Source organism: Grammomys surdaster, unplaced genomic scaffold (assembly GCF_004785775.1).
Source record: "Grammomys surdaster isolate TR1022 unplaced genomic scaffold, NIH_TR_1.0 99, whole genome shotgun sequence".
Classification (NCBI taxonomy): Eukaryota; Metazoa; Chordata; class Mammalia; order Rodentia; family Muridae; genus Grammomys; species Grammomys surdaster.
This window is the reverse complement of record NW_021604578.1, coordinates 6,332,341-6,358,576: the sequence shown is the minus strand read 5'-3', so window position 1 is coordinate 6,358,576 and position 26,236 is coordinate 6,332,341. Positions and strand designations below refer to the sequence as shown.

The window sequence follows — 26,236 nt, the reverse complement described above, 5'->3', positions numbered from 1 at the left end:
CAGGCATACAAAATACCTATCAAAACTTAAGAATGCTAACTACAAAGCAAATTTAACAACTGTAACTTATTTAGCCACAATAGTTTCTTAACCTTCAAAATTAACATGAAATTGGCCTTTGCTAGAGAAAAGTACAACTCTTGGTAGGTGTTGGGAGCCAAGTCCTAGCAGAAAGTGGCTATCATCTCTGCAGCCATCTCGGGCCATATACCCTGACAAGAGACTTGTTTTCAATAGCCCACAACAGCTGAGCACACTCTGATAAACGTCTTGTTTTTCTCACATATCTTGTTTTGTTGTTTAGTGCCCCCAGCTGCAAGGTGCACGTGGTAAAGTGTCTTCAGCTGCATTCCCCTGCTTATGCTTATATATACCCAGGATTTCCTTTCAATAAACAGGACTTGAATAGACTCTCTGTCTTGTCACCATTCTTCGAGTCTCTTGCCCTTCCATCCTCAATCTCTCTCTTGCTAGACCCTGACCCCCAGACTGGAGCAGCAGCTCAGGCCGGGACAGGTAGGCTGCTCTAGGGCCTATTAGATTCATTGTCAATAAGACCAAACTAGTGGAGAAACAGTCATGTACCCTAGATTGTCCAACAGAGGCAGGTACAGAACCATCTTAAATGTGGCAGCACCAAACCACCTGAACAAGCTGCCATCATTTCTACATGTGCCTGTGTACTTTTCCTCCTCTAAAGGAAGTCCCGGTGTTTCCTGGTTTTTCTTTTGACTGAGGAAGAGTTAAGAAGCATTGTTATAAGAAAACACACTACTGATAGCCTAGGGATAAGGAAGATACCAGAAAAAAACAAAAACAAAAAAAAAACAAAAAAGACTATAGATAATATCAGGAAAATTTAAAAAGTAGCCTAATAAAATCGGAGCAGACTCTAAAAGGCATTATTATATTGTAGTACATCTTTAAGAAATTCTTTTCAAGTGTGTGCTGGGGCTACTAGGATGAGGGCTTGCTTGGCATGTACAAAGCAGTAGAAAGAAATAACAATTTGTACATGGTCTAGGTCAGTAAGCATTCTCAGTAAGTTACTACAGCAAGCGAACATAGCTCAGAACCACATCCAGATGAAGTAACTAATGACTCAGAAAGGTTCTGCAACATCACCACACTGCTAAGTTCAAGGGCTTCAGTCTCTGGCTTTTGTATACAAAGGATTTTGGTAGTTCCCTCAGGAAAACAGGTCTTTAGGGAAAGTGTCACGAAGGAGAAGACAAGGTAAATATTTTAATGGACAAGAATTTGGGTCTTTTAGAGCAGTATTGAGGATCACGCTAGACACACTGCTGAATGACGGTTTGAAAGCAGTGCTTCTCTACCTTCCTAATGCTGGGACTCTAATACAGTTCCTCATACTGTGGTGACCAACCATAAATTTATTTTGTTACTTCATATCTGTAATCTTGCTACTGTTATGATTCATAATAAAAATATCTATATTTTCAGATGGTCTTAGGTGACCCCCATGAAAAAGGTCATTTGAGAACCAAGGTAGAGAACCTCTGTTTTAAAGCATGTCACTGGAAACTTACTATTCCTTCAAAGTTTCATGAATTTATAGGTATGGATGACAGTATTCAGAAATGACAAGGGAGAAATCAATCTGATTTGGAGTTCAAGTTTGTAGGTATAAGTTGATACTACCATGTGTGTGCATATGTGTTATTGTGATACATATACTGGCTTAACACTATTGTTAGTTCTTGGAAGAATTACTGATATAGCTTGCAATTACTACTGGCATGTAAGTGTTTTAAAAATAAAAAGTAATTTGCTAATGGAAAAAAATTATGTTTAGGAGTTTGATATCATTGTAGGAAACTTCACTAAACTGAAAAAAGAAATCACTAATTTCGAGAGAAAAGTTTAGGTAAAGAGCTATCTATTTTTTTCCAAATGGCAGACAGTGAATCTTGGGATCAGCCTGTGCTCACACTACACAGTGTTGGTCACTTCCTTCTCATGCCCACCCATGCTCCACAGCCTGCCTGACAATATTCCCCACTGTCGCCTACTTTAAGGAGTATCTTCTCTTTTAAGACTTCTGCATGGACTTCTGTTCTTTAAAATGAAAAGGCTTATGCACTTGTCTATGCATTTTACCTGCACTTATGTCTGCGTACCATCTGTATGTAATACAGTGCCCACACAAGTTAGGAGGTGGAGTCATAGAGAGATGCTCGCTCACTTGCACACCTGTGTGGGTGCTGAGGACTGAACAGCAGGCAGTACTCTTAACTGCTGAACTGTCTCTCCAGCCAGGCCTGTCATCTGTTCTTATGCTGTACCTTTCCTACAGTATTTCATAGAACAGACAGACATCAAGCTGGAATTACTTTTGTGTTTGAGGCAGAGTCTTCCTATGTAGCCCTTATATAGCCTAGAGCTCACAGATACAGACTAGATTTTCAGATTAGGGAAACTCCACTTATATTTGAAGCTCTTAATTCTCAATAACATGAATCAAAGTCATAATGTGAGATAAAATAAAGATTAGTTATTATTTTAAAATACAAATAATTACTTACCCATCTAAAATCTTTCCCATCATATTTACGAGCATTTGTAAACAAAACAGTTCTAGCTGGCATGTTAATTCCCATAGCAAAAGTCTCTGTGGCAAATAAGGCCTAAATAAATAAACAATTATATAATTAATTAATGGATTTTAAGGTAATAAAGTATAAATAAAAATAGCATTAACTTTTAAACTTAGTTCTTTAATGAGGTTCTATAAAAATTTGATGAATTCTGGATTTATTACAGTATTTTACAAATATAACTATTAAGTAATATTTCTCTTTATATTTGTCAAACTTATTAATTCAGGGAAATTAGTCTTTTTCACATCCCAGTCCAGGCAAATGGAGAGAACACATCTGGACTAATGAACACGGATGAGGCAACAGAGTATCTTTTAAAACGCAGCCAATTTTCCTGACTTTTTCACTGATAATGAACCAGTTCTGAAGATCACTTCACATTTAGGTTCCAGGGCACAGACTCAGTGAAAACTGAATTCTAAAATTCTAAGACTTTATCTACAAAAACAGTTGGTTTAGACATACAAAGTTATATGTCAATGAAGTATTAAATAGGTGCTGGAGAGATGGCTGAACAGTTAAGAGTACTGACTGTTCTTCCAGAGGTCTCGAGTTCCATTCCCAGCAACCACAAGGTGGCTCACAACCATCTGTGATGGGCTCTGATGCCCTCTTCTGATGTGTCTGACCGCTACAATGTACTCATATAAATAAATAAATCTTAAAAAGAAGTATTAAATTTTCATCAATAGAAAAGGTAAAACACTTCATCAACTCAAAAGAACACTAGTCACTAGAAAATGAAACATACATATGCCAAAAAGAACATAACATTTTCGCTTGCCAAAAAGTCACATAACATTTGAATGTGTGCTAGTGAACATTTCTAGGAAATAATGGGGCAAGATGAACTTTTACCTTTTACTTTATTTACAACTACTTTTCTTGAATTCAACAACCTGCAATAATCACTCATACTCTTGAAAATTGGTCCAATAATCATTAATCTTAGGAAAATTTATCATCTATAGCAGAACATTAACAAGGACTTACTAGGATCTGGGTGTAAATACTGACTAACACATCATTAAAGTACTGCAAGTTTTTCTTTTAAATATTCTTCCTAAGGCTGAGGCCTCCTAGGATAAAACACAGGGAAATGATTGTGCTCTGAAGTTGTTTCCCATTTCTAAGTATAGGCATCAGTCAGTTTTTTGTTTGTTTGTTTGTTTGTTGTTTTTTGAGACAGGGTTTCTCTGTGTAGCCCTGGCTGTCCAGGAACTCACTCTGTAGACCAGGCTAGCCTCGAACTCAGAAATCCGCCTGCCTCTGCCTCCCAAGTGCTGGGATTAAAGGCGTGCGCCACCACCGCCCAGCCCAGTCAGTTTTTAAAAAACAAACAAAGTAAACTCCTATCCTATCAGACTATCCTAAAACACTCCCCTCCCTAAGTATAACAAATAATTCTTATCTAAAGTTATGCTTTTAATCATGGATGTAGGAAAACCAGTTATCTAGTCAACTCCATGTCTACTATGTAAATAGCACATTCTATAAAACTATACTACAGTCAGGTGATGTCACTGACATAAGACACTACATAACAGAATCTATTTATCCTCCCAAGTTCTAACACCGACATGCCATTCTATGAGAGGTCAAGATCATTACCTAAAGTACTCCATGCAACCTTCCTAAGGCATTCCGTACAAAAAAGCCAAAAACAAGACAATACCTTTATCAATCCTTCAGAAAAGAGAATTTCTATAGTTTCCTTCAAAATAGGAAGTAAACCACCATGGTGAATACCAATCCCCCGTTTCAAAAGTGGAAGTACATGTTCAACCTGAAATTTTAGAATAATGTCTATGTTATAAGGAAAAAAGAATTAAAAATGTTAAACCTGAAAAAACATGTAACTAAATAAGAAAACATTTGTATTTAAGTAAATTATTCTTAAAAACCTCTCCAGAATAAAAGCAAAATCCAACCTATATTCTTACATATTAAATTGAAAAACAATGTGGCCTTGGTTTAACTTTTAACATAGTAACCATATTTAAATAAATATATTTTGCTGCGTCTAAGTTTTAAACACAACTTTATCTCCTACAAAAGTCTGAGCTGTGACAGCAGAAACTATCTGTAAACTAGCATAGAGATTTGCACTTACACTTACACTCAGCACTGCAGGGGACAGCAACCCATATCTCTTAAATAAATCTCTTAATAAATTCAAAAGATCCTGGCAGTTAAACTCTAGCCACAGAAGATGAAACTATAAAATGCGCTTCTTTTAAAATGAAAAGACTAACTGTAGAGTACGTCCTCAGCACTGCTGCCCACCCCACACTGTAATGCTAGGATAGACGCATGAAGTCAGTAGGCAGTAGCTATTGACTGCCCACCATTCACCTGGAAGGGAAAAGTATTTTAAACTTTTCCAGACACCATTTTAAAATGTCAAAAACATGCTGCTGCAGCCTAGAGTAAGCTAAATCCTCTACAAACCAAGCATTCACCCGCAGGACACAGTGTGACCTCCACATCTCCTCTGGCTCCAACCTAACAACTTTCACGCAGTACCCTAGTTAAAAGTACTGTACTCTGGATGCAGAGTAAAACCATATGGAGAGGTTTTAAAGGATTCTTCCAACTAAGATGAAAATTAGACCAATAAAGTCAAAATGCCTGGGAGTGGCACCCAAGTACTAGCATATTTTAGATGCCCAGTCAATTCCAACAGTGAAAGGAAAATTATGAATGACATTAAAAGAAAGGAGATATTTAATTTCTGAAGAATAGATTGATTTTCATTAGGTACATTCTCTTGTTCAGTACTCATATAAACTGAGAAATTTAATGACTTACAATCAACGCTAAAATTTTTGTTATACAGGAATATAAAAAGCAGTTTCTAGACTATGCTATATATGCTCTTAAAGGAAAATTCCTTCAAACAGCAAATCTTACCTGGCGCCTTTTCAATGATTTAAAACATATACGAAGGTGTTGCTTGAGTGCATAGGCCAACATATGTTGCCAAAATGTAATAAAATGAATGAGTTAATATCTGCTACCTGCTAAAATCCTTACGTACTGGTAGTAACTCACCTGAGGGAGCTTTTTGTCTTCATCAGACAAGCAGTCAATTGCATTATTGAAAACTTCTTCAACCATCTTCTTTTCTTCATCTATGAAAAAAAATTCAATGGCACATAAATATTAAAATGAGTTAGTGGTACTAAACTGCACTCACTAAAAAGAATAAGATTATAAAAAAAAACTGTGGCCCTCTCTGCCCCATCCATCAGCCAAACTGTCGGTCCACGGGGACAAAGGGTGCAGACTACACAGGGAGGGCGTTCAGAAGCCGTGTGCGTGCGTCTGTATGGTGAATGACAACACTGGACCACTGCACAGGAGCAGGTCAACTTTACGTGCGCTTATATAATCCAAGGCTTACATAAGGGACTGGGAGCAGGAACATCCGGGGTGGGCAAAGGTCACTGGCTAAAGGGTTAGGGGACTCAAATGCCTCATTAGCATTGAGAAGCACTAGGAATCTCAGGGACTAGCTGAATGGGTACTTACTGGGAGAAAGTTGAAGCTGTTATCTAACAAAGGCTTCACGATAGTGAGAAGGTAGATGTACATGCTGTGTGTGTGTGTGTGTGTGTGTGTGTGTGTGTGTGTGTGTTTTGGGGAGCATTGAATTCCCTAGACAAGATCAGAGAAGGGAAGCCCTGCCATTGAAGGGAGTCCTCCATTATGTGCTGAGCTCAGAAGGCTATCCAGTCAGTTGTAGACTTTGACCTTAATTAGCAGAGTTTCCCCACAAAAGTCAAAGTAAAGAATCAGTATTTTATTAAGCAACCCCACATAATACAATTTACTGTTCTTGAAACATCTAGCAGCCTTAATCCATGAAAACATTAATAAAATCAGTAACAAAATTAAAAGGTTGAGGCAGGACTGCTACCATGAATTCCAGGCCAGCTAGGGCTACAATAACAATAATTATACCAAAGTGACTGAGGGCAATACTCAATTCTAACATCTACAGGGTCTTACTGACCTGCTACTGCTCCGAGGCAATGGAGGCTTAGTGCAGTAAAGCACTGCACTTAACTGCAGTGTAACAATCCCAAAGCCCATATTGAGAGTGACTTTCTTTACTGTATCAACCAAATAACAGATTCTCAAAAACTATTTGATATATTAATCAATATATAACCCTGAGTCCTTTAGAATACTCACAACTGGTAATTATAATACTAAAAGTTATAAGCAAAGCAATTTACCTATCATCTTATTTTTACCCATGTACATAAAGACAATATATTAAGTTTTCATCTTGTTCTGAGACAATGTCTCCTCCTATGTCACCCCAGCTGCCCTCACATCCAGTCCTACTGCTTCAGCCTCCCTTGTGCTACGATTACAGTCCTGTGTCTCCACCCCTGGGTACAGCTAAAAGTCATTTTATATTACTCAACATTTATTATTTACTATTTGGATTACATATACAATAAGTAAAAATGAGTAACTCCTGAGCTGGTAGTCTGGGCTTGGTTATGCTACTAGCCAGCTGTATAAGTGAGATACATTTACAGTGACCATATACTTGCTGTATGTTTTATTTGAGAAATTCAGCATACTTGAGGCAAAGAGTGGATTTAGATTACTGCAAGAATAAAGAACAGTACTAACAATAAATTATCCTAACCAAGAGGCCCACTCTTATTGAATGAGACACACATGCAAATAACTTATAGTATGAAATATAAGAAAGTATGACTGTAATGGTTCTCAGTAATGTTCTCTGGCTTTTTAAATGTAGAGCTATGTACTTATATATTCCAATAAAATAGGAGAGGACCAAGAATTTAGCTGTAGTGGTACAGTGCTTGGCCATCATATACTAGGCCCAAGTAGAGATAGAGGGCGAAGAAACTGAGAGAACATTATAAAGATTTTGTAAAGATGCTGAGTACAAATGATTATGATTATAAGCAAATTGCATATGCTACTAATATATGACAGATATATTACCAAAAATTTAAACTAATGAAGATACAGCATTAAAACCATGTGGAAATTATTAGTACCTGTGTTGAAATCTAACTTAGTCATCTGAAGAGCATATGCTTCACAGTCCTTCTTACTAAAACTGAAGATAATTACAGGTTGAAAATTTCTTTCCATAATCATCTTCACAATCTTGAACACATTTGATGGACCTAAAAAGGGTAAATAAATCACACCCTAAATTAACTCAAAATGGAGAATAGACCTAAATAAAACTGTAAAATAAAATGTTTAAGAGAATCCTACAATAAAAAACAAGATGGAGACCTTCGAAGTGCCGTTGGCTCTGACATTCAGGGTAGAGCATTGTGACAGAGAGTACAGCTAGATTGAGATGTCACCAGCGTGAGGAGCTCTGCTATTAACAGACATGAGCAGTAAGTGAAGAAAACCCAACCCCAGTTTACTACAATATGGAAAAAACCCCTCAAGTTATCTCTTTGATATAGGTCTACCTGGAATGGAAGAACTTTTACAACTCAACAAAGACAATCCAATTTACAGTTAGACAATGGAAGTGCTAAAGAAATGGCTCAGCAGTTAAGAGTCCTTGATAATCCTGAGGCCCAGCGATGGAATTACAGCACTCGCAACAAGGGGCTCACAAACAAACTGCAGCTCCAAGGGACCCCATGCACTTTTCTGGCCTCCAAAGGCACAAATACATACAGATAAACACACATGTAAGATGAATTTAAAAAAAAAGATTAAAAAAAATTTTTTAAGCAGACAAAGGATTATAATGATGCCAAAAGTATGTAGTAAGAGGTTTACCATCAGTGACCACAGGGAGGCACAGATGAGGCGCACATTGAAATACTACTTCACTTTGATTAAGATTACAATCAAATAGACACAACTAAGAATCATTCTAGAGGTGGAGGAAAATGGTACTCAAAAAACTCCTCAGAGGATAGCATGAAAAATGTCAATTAGTGTACGTGGCAATAATCGAAAGGTTAAATTTCCCATGACTCATCAATTTTCCTAGGTACATACCCAGAAAAAAAGAAAACACCTATTTCTACAAAAACTTGTAGTACAAGCAAAATGTTTACAGCACTATTATGCATAATCTACAAAACAATAGAAACAACTGCATTATCTACTCAAATACTATATATTCTCATGACACAATTATTATTTGATAGCATACACTCAGAGTGAAATACTGACACATAGTATAACTGTATTAATCTCACGTCATTCAAAGGAGTCAGCCACTGGTTCTATTTTTATGAGACATCCAGAAAAGTCAATCCACGGAGGCAGAAAAAGAGAGTAACTTAAAATGACTGGCGTAAGGCGGGACTGATGAGCCATGACTGCTAATGCACGTGGCCGGGGGAGAGCGGAGTCACAGGACATTTCCTCAGAATTGGGTAGTAGGAACGGTTGCACAGTCCTATGAATCTACTAGAAATTATCATATTGCATTTTAAAATAATGAATTTCACGGTATGGCAATTATATGGAAATTTAAAGCTGACCCTGGCAATAATTGTGCAAGCATGTGAATATACCTAAACTCACTAATTACCCACTTTATGTAGGTAAACTGTAAACTACATATTTATAGTTTACCCACATAAAGTGGATAATTAGTGGGAAATTTAATTACATTTAAATTAATGCCATGTAAGAAAAACATATAGCCCTTTATTCATCCAAATTTGTCATATATCACCTATGTCTTTACAAAGTTTCCTCAGAAAACATCAAATAAAAGACAAATGAGTAATTCAGATATTCAAACAGGTAAACTTCTGTCTAAAAGCCAAGTTCCAAATTACCTTTTGTTCCTCCTTTCCGTCCCTTCTGGTCTCCTTTGGCCAAATCACCTGCATCCCGAAGTACTTGCATTGCAGTGTTAAAATTGTCTTCTCTGAAGTCACCCTAGAATCACATTTTTTTCCTATGTAACTTTGCAAACAGCTAATCAAGGCTAGAGAAACGATTCAGTGGTTAAAAGTATGCATGCTCATACAGAGGGCCTGGGTTCAGTTCTAGGAACACATAGTGACTCACAAATATTTAATCATAATTTAAACATTTCTTAAACAAAGTTTCTCCAAAGATGTATATGAGTACACACAAGAGGGCAATGGATTCCATTACAGATGGTTGTGAGCCACCAAGTGGTTGCTGGGAATTGAACTCAGGACCTCTGTTGAAGAGCAGTCAGTGTTCTTAACCGCTAGGCCATCTCTCTAGCCCCACAGAACAAACTTTAATGCAACAAGAATTTTAACAAAAGCCACTTAAGTGATTTGTGATAACAAAGTCTGTTAAAAGAGAACTGAAACTGGGAACAAGACAAATTATCTGGGATATCAGAGCCCTTGTTCTCCAGGCATTACAAGTACTGCTAATGGAAGAAAGTAAATTCATGGATAACATAAGACTCTCGAATATAATTTGTTTCTAAATTGTCACTAATTGTTACTAAGTTGATCTCAAACTCCTGGGAACAAGTTAACTTATCTGAGCTTCCCCAGAGCCAAGACTTCAGGCTACCACTGTCACAGCATCATCAGATACTATTTAAATAATTATTCTTAAAGAGACCAGAGAGAGAAAGAGAGAGAGGAAGAGAGAGAGAGAGAAAGAGAGACAGAGGCAGAGACAGAGACAGCGAGAGAGAGAGCGCAAGAGAAGGAAAGATAATGTGTGTGTTTGTAGGGGGTGGTTAATATTTTTCTCCAGTTCAAAATTAAGGAAAAGCAACATATAAAAGATGACATTACACAGACATGTGAATTATTCTCTTACATTTTCATCAACCACAAGGTGAAGGCCATCTCCCCCTGCTGGAAATATATAGTGTTGCAATGGAGTAGGTCGATAATCAGTATAAATTACATGACAGGGCTGTAAAAGGAAAGAATTAGAAAGAATTGTATTTCAAGGTAAACTGTATATTTGATCTACTCAACAAAAATAAAATTTGAGAAAGTAAAATTGGCTTAAATATTTAACAAGAATTTAACACTTTCAAACAACTTTAAAAGCTAGGCAAGTGAAAAATGGGGGAAAAATAGGTCTAATTCATACCATGATCTGATTCTTAATTTACCAGTTCCCTAATTAAGGCCAAGAATATGACCTAAACTCCAATTACCCATTATCTCATCCTAGAGGACTGTAAACACAGACACTGCCTCTTGCTACCGTGGGCTAATGTGGTGAACAAGGCATCCCTGATATATAAAACAAAACAAAACTCTTGTAGCACAGGGGTATTTTAGAACAGTAGAAATCTAGCTCCATCAGAAGATTCACTGAGCTTTTATCTTACAGAAGCAACGGAAAAGGAGAAGGAGACTGGACATCTCGTACATGAAGTTCATGAGGGTAACTAAAACAAGGGCATGAAAATAGAACCAATATCCTGTCCAGCACTCATGAACAAGCATTTGTGGCACGCACAGTCTTACACTGACATCCAAGTGACAGTAGAAATGCAAAGGAAAAACAGTGAATACTTAAGTGTGAATGTATTTTCCTAAGAGCTAGCAAATCAAATCCTCAAGAGATGAGTAAGTTTTTCTAGTATTCCTTAGGAAAAACTCTCCACTGTGTACTTGGTGCTCACTGTCAGAGTAAATGTACATTATTTCCAAACTTGGCAGATCATCAGGATTAACTTGGCAACTTTTAGAAAATGAGATTTCAAAGCCCAACTCATAGAGGCTTAGCTATGCTGGATTGGAGCTGGAACTCAGAAATGAACGGTTCTAGCTAGTCTACTCAGTCTGATAAGCGGCTTAGGAAGTAGAGTCACATTAAACTGCCTTCTTTATCCTGAAAAGCATAAGGAAAATCTGTAAGAACATGGCAAGCCCAATCAGCAACAGTTTCAAATAATGAAGACATAAAAGTGTATAAAAGTACCTGTTTATGTAGGTGGCAAATCCATTCAGCAAACTGTCGAGCATTTGGAATAGTAGCCGAAAGAAAGACATAGTGAACATTATCTGGAAGCAAAATGATAGTTTCTTCCCATACTACACCACGCTCTAAGAAACAAAAATATAATTTGGAATTTAGTGTTAGCTAAGTGATAGCATCTAAAATTATTTTCTCGTAAGCTTACTAATTGAATATGCAAACTACTTTACACAAGCAAATTTTTTGGCCACAGAGCCATACTGAAACCTACTTCTGTTCACTACTCTATAGAGTAGATACAACAGTAAGCCACCACATGTAGAATGGACTCTGAAAAAGCAGTTCCACACTGTAGCCTTCTGATTGACAAACTGGAACCCTAGTACCAAGGCAGCTGACAATATTTCCATTTCACTTGGAGAAGCAGAGGTTAATGATGTCTAGGACATTACGGCAAAACATCTACAAGTCATGCCATTACTATTCCACACAGATAACTTCTGGAAATGGGAGATGATGGATCTGGTGAACAGCAGATTCAAAGTGGGTGTAGTTCTCTTAAAATGTCCTATCCTATCTTTAATTAAGAAACACTAACTACACCTCTAAATTAATAAGATTGCTTGTTTTGTAATACATACTTTAAAAAGTATTTTAATAGCTTATTATCAATGACTTGAAAATACTTAGTTGAGGTTTTTTATACAGTTTAAAAGTTTTGAATATAGTTTCAAAAAATAATGTCTCTGTTTCATGTTATTTTTTTCTTTGCATCTGAATATTTATTTTAATAATCAACTTTTTCTTTGAACTTTCATGATATTATGTCTAACTTCTTTTAATCACATTTAAGTTTGATTAACACAAGACCTGAGTAAGATTATTTGTAGTACTCAGTGTTGTGTGTGTTTGTGTGCATGCATGTGCCATGGCAATTGTTTGGAGGTTAAAAGACAACTTGGGAATGAACTCTAAAGTAAGAGCCCTAACCCACTAGCTGGCCCAGGACTCACGGTTTTTAAAGCAAATAGAAAATATGCTCAGAAGTATCTGTAGGAATTTGGCAAAGGTAAAAGTGTTGATGTTTTCTTATACCATTTTTATCATGAATACACAGATCAGCAATTCTCAACCTGTGGGTCACGACCCCTTTGGGGTTGCATATGAGATATTTACATTATATTCCTAATAGTAGCAAAATTATAGTTATGCAATAGCAATGAAATGATGTATGGTTGGGGTTCACCACATCAGGAACTCTATTAAAAGGTTTCAGCCATTAGGAAAGTTGAGAACCACTGTTACAGACTAATTGAGTTTTTAAAGTAAAAACTCAATCTTACTTTAGGTGTATACATATAAAACATTAGCTTTTAAATGTTAAATTTCCTGGTATATCCACCCTATTTTTGAAGAGATATTATTTAAGGAAGTTTTGTTTTACTTATTTAATACCTTTTTTTTTTTTTTACAAATATATATTTATAGGTTTATAAAACTAAATTAACTTAAAAATGATTGTTACGTTTGTAAACCAGGTCTATATATTCTTTCACATTAAATAATTACTGAGAGCCAGGCAGTGGTGGTTCATGCTTCTAATCCTAGCAGACCCAGGTGATCTCTGTGAGTTTGAGGCCAGCCTGGTCTACAGAGGAAGTTTCAGGACAGCCAAGGATACACAGAGAAACCCTGTCTCAAAAGACCAAAGAAAAAAGTAATAGTAATAATAATATGATAATTACTGAACTTCTTAAGTGGGGGAGGCGGGCAAGGCCTAGCTATGTAGCCTAGACTACCACTGATCGCATCTCTTCCGATCTCTGCCTCCCCAGTCTCCCTGTCTCAGTTCCCCAAGTGCTGGTTTTACAGGCATGCACATCTAGCTTAGTGAGCTCCTTTAAAAACAAGCTACTTTTAAAATTCATTTGCTTTATATGACTGTGTATAATTTTACCCAACGAATATTATTACTTAAGGAACTAAACTTTAATTAAGTCATACTGGGAATATTTTATCAGGTTGTCCACAATTTGAATATGTAATAGATTACTAGAATTCCAGGCACATAAAAAACTGAAAACTCAATCCAAAAATTCTTACTCAAAATTACTAATGGCATTTGTAACAAAACACATGATGTTTATCTCAACACTATTATGAAATATACCTGAATCTCTCATGTAATGAATTTCATCAAATATGACCCAAGCAACTTCTCGCATAACTTCAGAGCCTCTATACAGCATACTTCTCAAAATCTAAAAGGGGAACACAGATTTAGCAGGACTTTAACATAACATCTAATAATTAGTCAAATACTAATTTTTTAACAAGTAATTTTTGATATGTTATGCCTATCTTTGACTACCCATTACACATAATCAGATATTCACAAAGATACTATTATCATTCCTATTCTTCTTTTTTGAAATAGGAAACCTTTCTGTGCCACATCTTTCCAAGGTTAACACTTTAGAACATGAGAGGTACTTACTTACCAAGACATTGGATCTTTACAGTGTCTATGTTTCTGTCTCACAATGGATACACTGTAATAATCATTGTCTTTATTTTTAAGAGTTAAAGAAAATCTTCAGATGAAGGCTTTTGGAACAAATAAAAACTTAAACAGAACTCCAAAAAGTGAGTTATCACTTTTAGGAACTGTCCAAACTAGAAGCAAATTTATATAACATTGTAAACAAAAATGAAAAGATACTATGTATAAAGTCCAATTAAGGGCACTGTTGAGACAGCTTAGTGGGATCTAAGTTCAAGCCCCAAAATCAAACGCAGGGTGAAGGGAGAGAACTAACTCACAAAGTCCTCCTATGGCTTTGATACACACGGTGGCACATCTGTCTCCCCGACACCGTGAAGGGGAATACATATACACACAAACTACTTTTTAAAGTGTCATGGTCAGTAAAGATAATCATGCCAAAACCATGTTACATGCAAAACTTAACAATGATTAGAAAAAGCTAAGTATAATAATGAATATATTTTTTAAGTTGACTATTTTAATAGTCTTACTGTAATAAATACCCAGGCACTAAAGGAGAAAAAAAAAGTCACATGAATCAAAGAGTCACTACTTGTATTAAACTATGTATTCAAACCCTTAAAACTATATATAAGAAAAAAATTAAGTATTTTTAAGTCATAGTAGTAATAATAAACTATTAAAATACTTTTTAAGGTTTATCATATTGGCAAGTAATAAATATTAACTTAGAGATATAGTTAATGTTGCTAGGGTACTTTGTAATAACTATGCTCTTTTCAAACAATTCTATCCACAAACATTTATTATACTTTATCTGAAAAACAAAACAAAATCAAGCTATAATTCATCTAGTGTTTGACTAGATATACACTGACTAAACTAAAAAGAAGTTTAGATGAGGCACAAAATAAATTACCTCTGTAGTCATAACCAGACAAGACGCTGTGGGATTAATAGTAACATCCCCAGTCATCAGTCCGACATCTTGAAACTCTTCATACATTTCACGGTATTTCTGATTACTTAGAGCCTTAATGGGGCTGGTAAATATTACACGCTGTTTTTCTCTTAACGCCAATGCAATAGCATACCTAAAAATATAAAAACAGTAAGTATGACTTTTAAGTTTTCTGCACATTCATCTGTAATCTGTTTACTATAAATAAACTATTACACTATAATCATGATTTATCTGAAAGGAATCATTTAGACTATTAAATGAACAAGGACATTTTAACATTAGTCACTTCACTACAACTGGTATGTCAGTGAATACCCTATTTTTTGCTAGATAAGCCTTTGATTCTAAAAGGCATCTAAAAGTCCATCACTTCTGTCCATCCATTTCTATATAAACAGACTACAAGTAATAAGAAAACCATAAGTGGGGTCTATTTTTCTTCCACAGTTTCATAAATGAGTTAATCCAATATGTACTATTTTCCTTCATATAATATTTAATGAATCATTTCTTTGCTTGAAATTATGATAGGTTCTGTTTCTGGAACAGTTCTTTTCTAAGTATTATGGAATTAAAAACAGTGGTATTTTTTGTTTTGTTTTGTTTTAAAAACTCAGTTTAGTATTTAAATACAGACCATGAGATTTTAAGAGAAGATTTAAGAGAAACACTGTGGCAGAGGCTTTTTTAAAGATATAGTCCCTACCCAAAGTATGCTTATCACATCAGAATTTTAAAAAAAAGTTATAAAATTAAGAATTGACCAAGTATGATTACGTAATAACAGTGAAAATACATGGAAAAGTGAATATAAAGATATTACATAGCAGGGCAGTGGTGGCACACGCCTTTAATCCCAGCACTTGGGAGGCAGAGGCAGGTGGACTTCTGAGTTCGAGGCCAGCCTGGTCTACAAAGTGAGTTTCAGGACAGCAAGGCCTACAGAGAGAAACCCTGTCTCGAAAAACCAAAAAAATAAAATAAAATAAAAATAAAAAGATATCACATGATCTAAAATACTGACTTTTTAACAACAGAAAGAAATAGGAAACAGGAAAATATGATCTGTACTTAGGGACATAAGGAATTGAATGAGTGGGCCCAAAGGTTAAAATTGGCAGAAAAACAGCTTGAAACCAGCTATACACAGAACAGCTATTAGAACGGCATCCTTCAAAATATAAGAAAGTATGTTCTAAGAATTAAAAAGAAATAGGACAACAGTTCTACAAACAGGCAATCTCAACAGGAAAATGGAAACTCTTAACATGTAAGCATGTTAAGCATGTTTCTTAACATGAAAACTCTACATAGATTGCAGGTGAGAGATGTAGTTTAGCTCAAGAGTGGAACACTTGCTTAGCGTGCACAAAGCCCTGGGTTTGATCCCAGTATTACTAGAAATAAAAATTATGCAGAATAAAAGGCAGAATAACAAAAAAATGGACTGGAAAGATGGCTCCGTGGCTAATGGCACTGGTTGTTCTTACGGAGAACCTGGGTTCAACTCTTAGCACCCACATGGTGGCCTAATTTCTGAGATCTGATGCCCTCTTTCAATTTCCCTGGCCTTGGGCAAAATACAAAATAAATAGAGAAAAAAGTAAAAGAAAAAGAAACAAACACTATCAAACAACTTTAAGGCCTTAATAGGAAGTCCAAAATGACAAAGACATAAAACAAAAACAATGAAAAAAATCTTAATAGCTAATATTATATAAATCTGAGATTATGATCAGTACTAAAAAATAAATTAATTGAACTCCCAACAAAATAGTCAAAACCAAACAGAAACAGCCACTACAATATCTAAGAGAAAACATTCCTTCAATAATGGCAAATTCTACAGTTCAGAAAACAAAAGACTAGTACATTTGAAGACATTAAATATGAAGCTCAAATGAAATTTAAAAGCACACAACAGCATGCACTGATGGTCTTATTTAAGTACCAGAATTCCTCCATGGGAGTGCTGAGAACAAACCCAGCAAGGAATGCAGAGTGCGGGAACATATGAAAAACAAAGTATAGCATAAAGAGACTGTTTAGGGGAGCTAGGGAGATGGCTAGGTGGTTAAGGGCTCTTGATGCTCTTCCAGAGGACTCATGCTCAATTCCCAGCCCCAACAGGAGGTTTACAACTATCTATAACTCCAGTTCCAAAGGATCCAATACCTTCTGACATCTACAGGCATCCCCCCACACAGCATACAAACACAGAAATACATGAACATATATGTAAAGGAAAATAAACTAAAATAAACTGCTTAAAAACCAGTGATAAAGACAAAGTCTTAAAAGCAGCCAAAGAGAAGCTGTATCACATAAAAAGAAAGTAATGATGAATGCAGTTTCCTGTCAAAAGTTATAGATCAAAAATAAAGTTTTTTTAAAAAATTAAAATTTAACACTGAAAGTAAGTGTTTTTTACAATGTTAAAGCAGTTTCACAACAAAAGATGTGTATGGAAATAAATATTTCTAGAATTTCTTCTACAGATAGAACTATTATCAGTACAGAAATCTGGATCAGCATCAACACATAATAATGTTTTATTATACTAAGATATGTCACTTAAAAACATCAAGACATTTGAATAACAGCAAAAATAATCTTGGGCTGGAGAGATAGTTCAGCAGTTAAGAGCACTGGCTGACTGGCTGTTCTTCAGGAAAACCCAGGTTCAATTCCAGCACCCACATGGTGGCTCCCAACTGTAAATGCAGTTCCAGTGGATCTAACAGACAGACATGCATGCAGGCAAACACAAATGCACTTAAAACAAACAAATAAATAACACAAAAGCTTTAAAAAAATCTTCTACATAAACTTTAAATGTCAGTTAGAAAAAGGTAGATCTTAAAACAATTACTTTATCTTCCTTCTTCAGAAGCTAGAACACGGGGCTAGAGAGATGGCTCAGCAGTTAAAAGCACCATCTGCTCTTCCAGAGGTCCTGAGTTCAATTCCCAGCAACCACATTGGGGCTCACAACCATCTGTAGTGAGATCTGATGCCCTCTTCTAGTGTGTCTGAAGACAGCTACAGTGCAATCACATACATAAAATAAATAAGCTAGAACAAAAGAGAGAAGAATATAAACCAATGAAATGAAAACAGACAAAGAAAAGCCAAGGAGACCAAAACCTGGATTTTGTCAGATCAACATAATAGGCCCACCCCCTCCAGCTAAATTAAGAAAAAAAGGAAATCAAACATCAATATGATACAAAACCAAAAAAAGACATTAATAATAAACAAAAACCCAACGTGCCTCAGAAATGAAGATGTGATATTTCTTAACAAAATTTCAATTCATCAACCCAACAATGTAATATAATTATGCATCAAAGCCAAATGGAATTTATCACAGGATGATTCACTGGATACACATCGAGACATTTCATCGCATTACAGGAAAAGGCAAAATCTACATCCAAATCAAACAAAACAAAGGAAACTCATTTCAATGCATTTCAATCTTTTTAAGTAAAAAGATTGGAGTCTGTAAATTCATGCAGACATGAAGAATGAGAAAGAGACTAACTACAAACTAGAACAGGAGTCATTCTTGATAGAAAGACAGTCATGAAAAATCTATAAGTAACAGCATGCTTTAATAATAATAATGAATAATAATAATCATCCCCCTATTTTCCCAAATAATGGGAACAAAGGAAGAATGACTCTTAATTACATCTATTCAAACACTGTACTGAAAATTCTCAATATTTTAATGAAGGCAAGCAAAAGAAACTAAAGGTTACCTAAAATAGGTAAGTACAAGCAAAACCATCCTTACTTGCAGAATAAAACAACTGAAACTTTCAACTACTAAAATAACTAAGTGATTTACTACTTCACTTGAGAAGAGCGTTACTTACTCAGCACACACAGTTTTTCCCGCTGATGTATGAGCAGATACTAACACAGACTGATTATTATCAACACACTGAATGGCTTCTCTTTGGAAAGCATCAAGAATGAATGGGTATTCCTGTAAAAGCAAATTAACAGACACATGAGAATGCTAAGCTACCTAAAGCACACTTAAAATGAAAAGAATGACTCTTTCCACAGCAGTCTAGGGTTCCTCTATGATTCCATTCCCACTTAGTAGGGAAAAGAAGACTATGAAACAAGTTTATCAGGTGGTACAGGCCTTAATCTGCTGTTTAACTGTGGCATTATATTCTATTAGTGGTTACATTTAAATTAGTAATAAGAATAATCACTATTATATGCTTTGTGGTCAGTACAACACATTTTCCACATATCACAAATCTCCATAACCCCATATAATAGGTGTATGTATAACTTCGTAGATGAATCTCTGAGGTTCTCTAAGTGAAACTCCTAGCATGACTCAGCAAAGGCAGAGAAATACTTTCTTAGACTAAGAATTCATGCTGCTTCTCCGGGCTTCCTTTTATAGAGAAAGTTCCTTTAATAAATAAGCCTTGTTCTTTGAACCTTTAAAGACTTTTTAAAAGTCTAATAAATAGTTTGAAGCAAGAGGTGTACACATGCAGCCCCAGCATGCAGGGGTCTTTGCGGCCCCTTTGGACAACTGGGAAGATACCATCAGACTAAACAAACGAGGCTCTGGCTTCCTTAGAAGCTGCTGAACGGTTAAACCATCAGAAAAACATACATTCATGCAATTTTTTCTATAAAAGGCTGACAAATTAGAATCTTTGAGAAAGGTGATACGCAGTTTTAAAACCTTACTACATCATCATGGTTTCTAGCATGGTTTGTCACTCAGCTCTCACTGTTATGTTATAGTAGATGTCTTCACAGCACACAAACAAGTACATTTAAAAATCTCATTTGAAATGTTTTCTTTTTCAGAATCTTACAAAACTTCCCAAAGAGTATAAAATACAGACCTTTGCTGCCTTCCCAACTCGAGGTTTAAGTGGTATATAATCCTCATCTGCAGGAAGAGCAACCTGATGTCAAAATTCAAGGAGAAAACAAGATACGACCATTAAAACTCCAGACTCCAAACCCAATGATGGTTTAGAGAATAAAACTGTTCAACAACTTAGTCTTACATGCTAGAAGATCAGCTGACTACGAGAACAAGGGAAAAAGTTAATTACAACACTCAAAAGACCTCTTAGCGCTGGTCTAAAGGCAATGTAACCGAAAATATGCACCATTATTTTCCTGTAGAAACTGTTTATTAAAAAATCTAAGATCTACAATCTATCATAGCTATCGTTAACTTTCCCATATCTAATGTACATACAATAAATGGTGCATAAAAAACCCCAGAAGAAATACAAAATGGGAGAGCATCAATAAAACAAAAAAGTCTATGAAATAAAGTGATATTCCCTATTACCAGATTCCCAAGCATAAGTATTAATATCAGAATTGTTGCTTCTAACTGTGTAAGAATCTAACTTCAATAAAAATTAAATGGATGAAGTTAAAAGCCTTTGAAGAAATCTATTATAAAGTATTAAAAATAATCAGTAAGCTCATTATGATCAAGATAACGTATTCGGTTTCAGGAAAGATTAGCTAGAAATTGACTGTAATTTTAAAAAGTAAACTCATGATCCTCCTGCCTTGACCTCCTTTAGCAAATTCTACTGCTGTGTGCTCCCACAACCATGGAGCTCAGAAGAAACAGCAGCTCTGGATCAGCAGTTCTCAATCTAAGGGTCATAAGCCCTTTGCAAGTCAACTGATCCTTCACAGTGGCCACCTAGGACCATCAGAACACAGATATTCCCATTACAGTTCATAACAGTATCAAAATTACAGTTATGAAGTAGTTATGAAAATAATCTCATGGTTAGGGGCCACCACAGCCTGAGGAACTGTATTAAAGGGTTACAGCATTAGGAAGGTTGAGAACTGTAGACTGTTGCCTGTATGCAGGTGAGGACAGGTGAAAGATAAGGCTAGAGCCTGGGATTGGGCAGTGGAAAAAGATGGTGGGCTGAGAGTTTTAGAGAGGGGTAGAGAGAGACAGAGAGACAGAGAGGAGAGAAGGAGGGGAGGACACAAGATGGAACCTATAGAAGAAGATGAACCTGATCCATGTGCTTGAAAGACTCACAGGTAGCTATGGATATCACAGAAGGACAACAGAGTAATGTAGGGTACATTTGCACCATCTAGGTATGCAGCTTGTGTTTATATCAATTGAGTTTTCAGTTCTTCATGTGGGCATTTTGGGGGTTGAGAATTTACTGTTATAAATCTGACAGATAAACTATAAGACTCTGGAGATTTCTTCATACAGAGTTTGAGGTTTAGTGCCAGTCTTGGCAGACTCGCCGCAGGGGCAGGGAATATCATCTTGGCAGATGACTGGGAAGGAGAGTGGTTCAAAGGCAAGCGACCTGCAGGAAGTTGGGCAGACTGCCACTTGAGGGAGTGGGGAGACTGCTGTTGCTGACGAGGAGCTGATGACAGCATGGATTGTTCTTTAATATTACACGCTACAGAGAACCACTGCTCTGGATTTCTTTTCTTTTTTTGTAAAAGCAAGAGCATTGTATGGGATCTAAATAAAATAAGTACTGAAAATGATTAATTAGCCATTAAATCTCATAGCCTCAAATAAGATCTCTCTCCCTTGAGGCCTTCTAAATCAACATGAGCAAAGCTCATATGAACTCAGAGACTGAGGCAGCATGCACTTGGCTCACAGGGGTCTGCACCAGGTCCTCTGTACTTATACTACGGCTTCCAGTTTAGTGTTTCTATGGGACTCTTGGGAATGTAGACAAGTGGGTCTCTAATTATTCTGCCTTTTCTTGGGTTCTTTTCCTTTTGTTGCTTTGTCTTGTTCAACTTTGATGTGACAGTTTCTGTTTTGTCTATTTTACTTTGCTGGTATTTTCTTAAATGAATGAGAGAGAGAGAGAGAGAAGGAAGGAAGGAAAGGAAGGAAAGAAAGAAGAAAAGGAGGAAGGAAGGAAGGAAGGAAGGAAGGAAGGAAGGAAGGAAGAAAACCTAGCCACTAACATAAAGGTTAACAATTGAACTGTTTACTTATACCTGCTGAGAGAGAGAAGTCACTTTTCTCCAATGGAGTGACACTGAGTATATCAACTACTCCATGGCAGGCCTCATGTTCAGAAGTAGTTGACCAATGTTTACTGAATTCCACAGTTTTTGGGGATGGTTTTATTTGGTTACAGTTTAGTGTTTTGTTTTTATTCCTCTTGGATGGTGGTTTATTTTGTTTTCTTGATTACCGGAGCTTAGTTGTTATATTGGGTTTTTGAGAAAGAACTTAAAATTGGGTAGGTAGGAAAAGGAGAGGATCTGAGAAGACTTTAGGGGAGGGGGAGAATATGATCAAAATATATTTACATTTAAAAATTGTTTTAAGTACTAAAAAATAGAACTTAAAAAAAAAAAAAAGGAAAGGAAAGTAATTTGGTACTACATGCCTTTAAGCCCAGTACTCAGGAGGAGAGGCAGGTGGATCTCTGTGAGTTTGAGGCCAGCCTGATCTACACAGTCAATCTTGAGACAGCCAGAGCTACATAGAGAAACCCTATCTAAAACAACAACAATAACAAAAACAACAAAGGAACAAAACCAGCACGGTACTGGCTCAAGGATACATGTAAACAGAATAGAGAATTCTAAAATAAACACACACATTTAGTTACCAGACTAATCTCTAGAGAGGACTTTTGACAAAAGTTCTGTAGAGATGAGGTAAGATACAACCAAGAACACTGTCAGGTTAATCACTGTGTACTTAGCACAGGTAATGCCTTGTCCTCTCGGTGGATATGACAGGACAAGTCGGCTTGCTACAGAGGTTATACTCCAACTTGACATCTTCAAGCAACACCATGAAGGAAGACACCAGGTATGTGACAAGAAAATGACAAAATCAGGGGTGGAGGGTAGGGCAAAAAAGATAACTACTGAGCACAGAAGGAACTTCTGGCCTCTTCAGAGCAGGCTCTAGATTATAAGCCAGGGTCTAAAGCACTGAAAGTTATCTATCAACTGGCCATTGTATTTCACATAGGACCATTTCTCAAAAAAAGAGACTCTGAACAGAAAAACAAACTTTAAACTGGTAAGGTTCTAAATCCACACAAATGCCATTTTTATTAATCTAGAATTTTTCTCCACTCATTTAACAGAGTGTTTGTTTGTCTGTTTGCATATAGGATTTCTCTTTGTGTTACTCTGACTGTCCTGGAACTTGCTCTGTTGACCAGGCTGGCTTTGAATTCACAAAGACGTGCTCTACCTCCCAAGTGCTAGGATTAAAAACACTCACCACCACCACCATCAGGCAATAATACTTTTAATATTTTATTTATTACCACAAGAATGCACGTGTGCCTCAGTACAGTGAGGTGGTCAGCTCTCCTTCTACCCTGGGTCCAGAGACTGAACTCAGGTTGCCTAGTTTGCATGCCAACCTCTTTTATCCATTGAGTTATCTTGCAGGTCTAGCCTGATATAAAGTTTTATCATTGTAATGATAAAAGGTTTAGTAGAATAAAATATATAATTGCATTCTATCCTATGGGTGTACATTCTCACTTCTAAATGGACTCTATAATCCATCATTATCTAGTGACAATCTATCAGTCATGGAGCATGACATGAAACAGCAGGTAAACTGCAAAAACAGGGCTGGTAACTTTAAGAGTATGAGAATAAATAAGTCTTTAACACTAATTTTGTGCTTGTAATTTCCCTATTTTTTTTAATATAATCTTTATAGTTATTCCATGGAGGAAAATCTCATTGTTCTAAATTTATAAATTAAATAGACAATGTTCAAAGAGGTGAGAAAATTTACCCAAGATTATAGTTTGGAGAAACACTGAGCTAGCATTTGAACGTAAGCGCTCTTCACAGAGCTATATAGCTCTTCCACCACATTACATACACCCCACAGAAATGACTTGATTCCAGGCCTTCAGTGCTAAACAGCCTGCTGATCATCACATGAAGCAGTACAAAGAATGCCAGCGCTGGTAATGCTAACCTACTATGAGCTGTTTGTACTTACCTCATGTGTACAGCCTTCAACTGTTTCAACTGACTGTACCTTGACTCTGGGCATCAAGTCCGCCAAGCTAAAAAACGTTATTAAAATGACATGAATTACTTTCAATAATTAGAGCATAAGCCTCCTATCTGTACCGCTAAACAAAATGACACTGCCCAACTATAATACTGTAAATCCAAACTATTTTATCTATTATATTAAGAAGTCATGTGACTTAAGTTGAGCTGAAAACTCAAAATGCTAAGATCATCTTTTGTTATAAATATGTAACAGATTATTACATAGATTATTTAACAAACATCAGCTTAGCTCCAATATTTTGGATAAAAACTACCTCTTCAAAGTACTGTCACTACCTCAAAACGCAAAGGTGATTTAAGGCGTAAACTAAACAAATTTAGATGTAGCTATAATTTATAGAGCTATTCATCTGATCCTACACTATGCAGAATTAGGCTCTCTGAATTCTGAGAGAACAAAACTATATATAAACTAGGTTTAATTCTATACTAGACTCACTATTTTTGTATTATATTTGTGATATTTACTTTAAGACAATAAATATTCTTTATTAAAAATCCAAAAGTTCCAACAATAGGTATTAAGAAATTTTAAATTACAATTATTTTGCAACCTATTGCACTACTATGGGCAAATGGCATCATCTCAAGTTTTTCAGTTACACCTGTAGCACCATTTATAATAGATAGATGGTAGCTATAATAGTCTAAATCAGTTAAGGAAAGTCAAAATTGTAAACAGCATTACTGCAGTGTCAAAAATATTGGTATCAGGAATAAAAGTTCCAGCTTTAAAAATTTGAGAAATATAAATATCAGAAAACTTTTATTTAGAGACATCCATGGGTATCCCTTATCAAAAACAGATTTTAGCATCACAGCCATGGTACTACTTGCAGCAATGAAAACCTAATCTCTTTTAATATTCATAAACACTTATTACCACCACTGGGTCAGTGTTACTCTTCATCATGAGACATCTATATGTAAAGAAACAATATCTTTTTTCTCCTAAGAAAACAATTCTTCAAATACTTTCCCCAAATTGGATTTTCAAACATCAAAAAGATGAATCACTTCTGTCTTCTAATTATCCATATTTAAACAGTCATTCTATATTTTCATGCTTATAAAATTATAAAATAACACAATTTTTAAAATATCATGTATCTATCAAATTAAGAGCAACTATCTTTATGACTATAGAAATACTACCTTAAATCTTCATTAATTGAGTCTTCTATCCTGGGTTTCTTGCCAAAAATAGGTTCATCTGTGCCTTCAACATCTAGATCTCTCTTGTTTTTCCCACCACTGGCTGATTCTGATTGTAATTTAGTAGCCAATCGTTTCCTTAAAAAAGCAAGCAGTTTAGAAATAACTCCACAATATCAATTGCAATTTTAAAATAACCCCATATTATTTAACATATTATACATACTTAGCAAAGCCAACTTTTAAATAAATGACCTTTATAAATCAAAGCTGGCTAACTCTCAGAAAACTCTAACTTCAAAACTAGTAAAGCTGAATATTATTCCTTATATATTTTGTATTTTCCTTGGTTGTGTCATTTTAAGATTCTAAAATTCCTATTACAAGGAAAAAAATTTTTGTTAAGTTCATTGTTTCTTAAAACAGTTGTAATTTACATGAAGACTGTTTGTAAACCTTTACAGCTTTCTCTACTAGCACTATTAGTACACTACTAATTGGAAGAAAAACCAATTGTCTGGTTAGATGTGAAGACACACTGAAAAAAATCAACTCCATGCAAATTTTAAATTTAGCTTCAAAGGCCAAAAATAAGCAAAATAGGGCTGGAGAGATGACTTAGCAGCACTGGAAGCTCTTCCAAAAGACCCAGGTTCAATTCCCAGTACCCACATGGCAGCTCACAATTCTTGGAACTTCAGTCCCAAGGGATCCTGTGCCACCTTCTGGCTTCTGACAGCACCATGTAGGTAAGTGGTACACAGACATACATGAAAGAAAACACCCATACACATAAAGTTTTACAAACTTAAATAAGCGGTGAGGCATGGTGCCACATACACGTCTTTGATCCCAGTACTCACTTGAGACCAGCCTGGTCTATATAGTGAGGTCTAGGCCAGCCAGGACTATGTAGAAACACTCTCATAAGTCAAAAAATAAATGGATGGATAGGCAGCTTCT

General features: G+C 35.9%; 1 protein-coding gene across 1 annotated transcript in view; it reads right to left on the bottom strand.

Moving 5' to 3' along the window:
- Nucleotides 1-26,236, bottom strand: part of Mtrex (Mtr4 exosome RNA helicase) — a 59,214-nt gene that overhangs the window by 30,898 nt on the left and 2,080 nt on the right. Inside the window, exons 2-14 of the mRNA XM_028784341.1 lie at nt 25,274-25,411; nt 24,039-24,105; nt 19,909-19,971; nt 18,901-19,013; nt 14,972-15,146; nt 13,714-13,804; nt 11,547-11,671; nt 10,425-10,523; nt 9,446-9,548; nt 7,673-7,804; nt 5,676-5,755; nt 4,297-4,407; nt 2,547-2,648 (exon numbers count right to left, since the gene is read on the bottom strand). Coding sequence (XP_028640174.1) covers nt 2,547-2,648; nt 4,297-4,407; nt 5,676-5,755; nt 7,673-7,804; nt 9,446-9,548; nt 10,425-10,523; nt 11,547-11,671; nt 13,714-13,804; nt 14,972-15,146; nt 18,901-19,013; nt 19,909-19,971; nt 24,039-24,105; nt 25,274-25,411 — 1,399 coding nt within the window. The remainder of the gene's footprint in view (nt 1-2,546; nt 2,649-4,296; nt 4,408-5,675; nt 5,756-7,672; nt 7,805-9,445; nt 9,549-10,424; nt 10,524-11,546; nt 11,672-13,713; nt 13,805-14,971; nt 15,147-18,900; nt 19,014-19,908; nt 19,972-24,038; nt 24,106-25,273; nt 25,412-26,236) is intronic.